Source organism: Thalassophryne amazonica, chromosome 1 (genome assembly GCF_902500255.1).
Source record: "Thalassophryne amazonica chromosome 1, fThaAma1.1, whole genome shotgun sequence".
Lineage (NCBI taxonomy): Eukaryota > Metazoa > Chordata > Actinopteri > Batrachoidiformes > Batrachoididae > Thalassophryne > Thalassophryne amazonica.
Window position 1 is genome coordinate 46,714,549 of NC_047103.1, and position 6,000 is coordinate 46,720,548.

Consider the following 6,000-nt stretch of genomic DNA (forward strand, 5'->3'; position numbering starts at 1 on the left):
ATCACAGGTACCCTATTTTGAGAAAACGGACAAAACAGTTTTGTGCTGTAATGCAGTAAATCTGAAGCATTTAATTTCTAAAATATCCATTTTAAAACTGAGATCTGCTGATTTGATTGGATATCCTGAAAATACTTCTGCATTGTAATGAAATATCAAAAAATTGAAAATTTTGTATTTTTGACCATGTAATGCAAATTGACACCTATTTGTGACATATGACCTTATGTGATTGTTGACACACATTTCTTGTAATTTACTCATAATTCGAAATACGTCCAATAATGCTGTCCATTGATTGATTGGCTGAACGCTGCAGTCCTCATGCAAACAGACTGTTTCAAATATTAAAACCATTCACACACGGAGTAAATATAAAGTCTTAATCTTGCCAGTTTGCTTCAGTCGGATTCATCATCACAGCCTGACAAAAACTTCCACATAAAGCGTCCTGATTTTGGAAAATGACATCTGAAAATACGTATTTGCTTGTCGTGGCTGGAAACGTAGCATTTAATGCAGTTCCTTGATGGTTTTTCTGCTCCAGGTGCATTTCTCAGCCTGAGGATGCCAGTGTCGCGGTCAGACAGGGGGGAACTGATCAGACCACGACACCGACACTTTGAAAGATTCACAGTGCTACATTCATTCACAGCAGTATATACCACAGCCATCAGTCGACTCATCAGCATTCTGCATGCAATGAAAATAAATCCCATGATCCACCAAGACAAAAATAAAATAATAAAATAATATTAAATTACTGTTTTGTCTCCGTGTGTAGGGGAGATGCCACGCGATGGCGTACACACGCTCGATGACGTGCTCGTCAATATTTAAGTGTTCCACATGCCAAACAAAAGGGTTCTGCTGGTGGTAGAAACACAAACCAAACTTAACCTTTCGGACCCATACTACACCATGCAATAGCGACCCAAACCACTCAGTGGAAATGGGACTGTCAGCATACGCTGACTAAATCATCAAGGTATGACAGCTCAGCTGCATATTTTATTATATGTACACTAGCGTATGTCAGCATTTTTAATACGGTACAATACGCTGGCTAAATCATCAAGGTGTGACAGGGCCCTAAACTGACTAAACCAATTGAACTTCAAAAACACAAATCAGTAACACTACAAACACTGTTAAACTAACATGAACCTAGGGATGGGTATCAATCAAACATTTTCGATACCGGTACCAATTCCGATACCGGTTCCTGAACGATACTTTTTTCAATACCAATTTTATAAGATCAATTATAACAAAAAAGAAAATTACATTACACATAGTAGTACAAATCTTGAGTTTTATTTTTCAGCTTTGGTAATTTTCCACTTTTCTAGTTTTCTTACAGAAAAAAATAATTTCCAGTGCAAAAGAACACTTGAAAACACTGTCACTGTCACTCCATACCTATGAGCTGAACTCAGCCTGCTGCTGCACATCAGTGCAGGACGTCTCATTTTGGGAGGGGAAAAAGTTTTGATCAATTGCAGTTTATTGTTTTTATTACAACGTTTGTAAAGAGGTGTCATTTGATTTCAACAGCAATTCCCTTTAAAGTTATTAATTCTGACCAGAGTCTATCTTTCTAACATAACGGCAGAGAGCCGCGCAGCGTTTGGAGCTGTTTGAACGGAACGGAGGACAATTCAAGTTTCTTTCTCTAAACAAAACAGGAGTCCCATTTAGTGACTTTAATCCACACAAATGTGACTCACGATTGACATATTTTAATGGCTCTGAGAGGCTTCAAGAAGTGGATTTGCCACTTCTGAAAGGCAGCGAAGCAAAGAACCGAAGCAGCGGGTCAGAACAGTGCTTCATTGCTTCAAGCTTCAAAGCAATGCACGTAGTTGGTACTCTCAGATGAAACGGAGTCCGTTGGTGGAGATTTTGACTCAGGCTGCTCGTGCTCTGTAACATCCACAGTTGGACTTGAATGATGAGAGGAGGACGGCTGCGGACCACTCTTCTTGCACGTGATTAGCATCTGGGTACTGAAACCTGGCACCGAAAGACGAGGCATGTTTGGATACTCAGTACTACCAAAGCATTTCGGTCTGTGCCACAAAAGAACCGAAATTCGGTACCCAGCCCTACATCAACCACGATAACATTTATAACCTAAAAAACCCCAAACTCCCATGGTGCATTGCAGCACAATGTTCAATGTTTACTGGTTAGATAAAAATGGCTAATTTCTCAAAAAATATTTATCCTATCAACTTTCCATTTTTGCAGCTTTCATCCTTGACCCAAAATACGCAAGCATACAAAACTGCAAATGTCAGCTCTCCCCAGTTTTGCAGTGATCAAAGCCATACACACGCACACACAGGCCACATAGCTATTAGAATATAAATTCTAAAAATATTAGCCCTATCAACATTCAGTTTTGGCACTGTTCAGCCTTGACCCAAAATACATAAACATACAAAATGACAAATGTCAGCTCTCCCCAGTCTGATCAAAACTGCGTGCACACACGCAGAGCATTTTGTCTTCTCTGCATTGTGCTATAAGCAGGTGCGTTTAATTTGATAACCAGAGACTGTACCGGAAGACATTAAAAGCACCACACTTTAAACCAATGGTACCTGGAGCACGACACTTAAGTCACTCGTGGTAACAGCAACATAACACTTAACTAAACCAACTGAACTACAAAACACAATAAATCAACACTGTTAAACTAACATGAACCACAATAACATCTAAATCCCCAAAAACCCTGAATTCCCATGGTGCATTGCAGCACAATGTTCATTATTTACTGGTTAGCTAAAATCGCTAATTTCTCAAAAACATTTTTCCTATCAAGTTTCTGTTTTGGCAGCATTCATCCGTCACCCAAAATACATAAGCATACCAAACGGCAGATGTCAGCTCTCAGATTTCGCAGTGATCAAAATTGTACACACGCACGCACACAGAGCTTTTGCTCTTTTCTGCATTCTACTGTAAAGAAGGTTTTAATTTGATAAACAGAAACTGAGGCAGAAGACATTAAAAGCACTACAATATGATCGAAGCCATACACACGCATGCACACACAGAGGCCTCTTGGCTATTATAATATAGATTTTAAAAAGATGCACAGATTGCCCCATAGAATACTGAATAAACAGGGAATTGAGTTTGTCTGAAGTACTAGTCAAAACACTGTAAATAGGAGACACCACATAAATGAATCTTTAAACAAAGCAGACTCCGATATCTGACTACTTAAAAAATTAGTTTGGAGGGTTTTGTTCTGTTGTGAGCAATACATCATGGACTACAACTATAGTGTCAATAACTTTTTAAACAGCAGTCTTTTTGAAAGTAGCCACTTATACCTGCATCATTGAGTATTTAGACTCTGCTGGGCTTCCAAAACCATTGACCCCGATAAAGCTGCTGCTGAAGTAAGAGTTGGTAAGATTGGCATCGCTCAAAGTCCCACCTTCCATCCCTGGGACTGTGAATGACACAAAGCACAAAGTAACTGACAGCTAAAGCAGTAGTTTACCTGAGAGAAAAAAAAAATAATAATATATATATATATATATATATATATATATATATATATATATATATATATATATATAAAGCAGTCAGGTTGCAGCTGACCTGCAGATGCTTTACAGAAACGAGACAAAACAAAAACAATGTCCTGTGGGGGACTAGCTTAGCTGTTAGCCACTGATAGTCAACAATACACTAGTATCAAAGCACGAAAGCTAAACGTGACATAAGGAATATTTACTTGGACAAGAGGTGATAATGCCATATATTAACAACCACCACCACGACAACCCCTGGCTGTCAACGCATTTACTCCTGTTAAAACAGCAAGGTTTAGCCCAAGCTAACTGGCTAATCGATGGCTAAGGGCCGCCCGTCACAGCTGTCAACAACAGGCCTCTTCCGTGACAGAACACTCAGAATGAGGTTTTACCTTATCATAACTCAACATTAGGGCTCCGTATTCACGCAGCCGTTAATAACCAGCTTAAAAACGCACAATATGCGCTGGTACATACAGGAGGTTTGAAGTGAAATCTAGCAAGCAAGCCTTGTTTTGGTGCACAGAGGCCTCAATGAATCCTCGAGCTCAATTTTAACTCAGCCGAAAAGGCCACAAAGTGAAGTCACACTGAGCTGTTTTGTTGCTGAATTCTTACTGGTTAGCAGCTGACCCTCTAGAGATGTTCCTGCAGGCCCCAAAGTTTCACTCTTCTTTGACACACCAGTCGTAGCGTTAACCGTGCAGGCCGATGCAGATCCGCCGAGAGAATACCCCGCTGGCGTGACTCCTCCGCCAGGCATGGTGGCCAACGGGACCGGACTGCCGCCGCCGCCGCCTCCGCTGTGTAGCGGCAGACCCGCCAAGGACGGATCTTCATGCAGGAACTGACACTCCTCTCCATAAAAGCAAGTTTTGTCTTTCGCGTAGTATCGGCAAAACTTTACCTTAACATTAGATATCCCAACACCCCCGAGCGGAGCAGCTGAAGCTGGGAGTCCACTGTTCATGGCACCAGTGCTGCCGCCGCTGCCGCCGAAATACGCTCGAACATAGAGACGCGGACAGCTAGCGAGCTAGCAAGTATCCTGCAAAAAAAAAAACAACCCAATCTTCAGTTGGCGGAGACCACTTAGTACAGCACAGAACTCACATTATAAGACTAGGCAACATTATGCTTTGCCAAAATAGTTTCAAGAGCGCAATCCTGGTCGTCGTTATCGCTCTCCATGCAGCTGCCTTCCCCGCGTTTGTAGCCTGTTGTTGTTTTTGCTCTGCCGCTACGGAACCGTTAGCGCCGCTTTGCATTGTGGGAAGCTCCTCAGTCAGTCCACCTGCTGCAAAATTAGTTTTTGCACGAAGTTTGCAGTGCAGGCATACGCTGCAAAATGAGCTTTTGAATGGAGATGGTTGCACTCCAGTCATTCAGCTCACTGTAAAATGAGGTTTTGCACGGAGAAATCTGCACTGCACTCCCAAAATAACATTTTGCATGGCGAAGTTTGCGCTGCAGTCGTCCACCTTACTGCAAAATGAGTTTTTGCACAGACTTTTGCACTGCATTCACTCACCTTGTGAATTGACCTTTGCATGAAGGTCGATTGACCACTAGACCATCACCTCCCCAGAATGGAGGTGATGGTCTAGTCGTTAAGCGTTGGGCTTCAGACCAGATCCTCTGTTCAAGACCCAGACAGACTGGAAAATCACTAAGGGCCCTTGGGCAAAGTCCTTAATCCCCTGATTAGTGAGTGCCTTGCATGGCAGCACCCTGACATCGGTGTATGAGTGTGTCTGTGTGAATGGGTGAATGTGAGGCATCATTGTAAAGCGCTTTGAGCATTTGATTCAGATGGAAAAGGGCTATATAAATGCAGTCCATTTACCATGGAGAAATCTGCATTGTAGTCAATCACCTTACAGCAAAATACGCTTTTGCACAGAGAAATTTGCACACCCAACGCAGTCTCATGGCAGTTAGTGATGGCTTTACGAAAAGTCAATTAATCGATGAGTTCGTGATATGATCAAGAAAGTGGAGAGGTTTTCGTGACGGGGGCACAAATTCATTTTGTGACAGCCACAAAATGCAGGGTGACGGGACAGGAGGCAGTCTGCGGGGTTATAGGGTTAGGGGAAGGGACACTTAGGTTACGGTTAGAGTTAGAAGTTGGGGAAGATTATAAATAGTAAAAAAAACAAAAAAAAACACGTCTTGAAAAGCACCCCATTTTGTGATGGGGGCACGAAAAAAAGCGTGAAACTGGGCTGAATTTGCACTGCACTCACCCAACTGCAAAATGAGTTTTTGCTCTGAGAACTTTGCAGTCGCTCACCTTACTAGGCCATGGAAAAATAGTGCACATGGCTTAATTTTTCAGTTTGTGGCATCTTGTTGAGGGCAAGTAAACTTCACTTGATGGCTTAGGGTAATACTAAGCATCCAGAAATGCAAAGTTCTGAAATGTCCAGAAATGCAA

At 42.0% G+C, this 6,000-nt stretch overlaps 1 protein-coding gene across 1 annotated transcript in view; it reads right to left on the reverse strand.

Moving 5' to 3' along the window:
• The window catches only part of pan3 (poly(A) specific ribonuclease subunit PAN3), an 86,781-nt gene extending 82,187 nt beyond the window's left edge, over nt 1–4,594 (reverse strand). The window contains 2 exon segments of the mRNA XM_034169056.1: nt 3,351–3,472; nt 4,179–4,594. Coding sequence (XP_034024947.1) covers nt 3,351–3,472; nt 4,179–4,530 — 474 coding nt within the window. The 5' untranslated portion in view covers nt 4,531–4,594.
• Between the last annotated feature and the right edge of the window lie 1,406 nt (nt 4,595–6,000).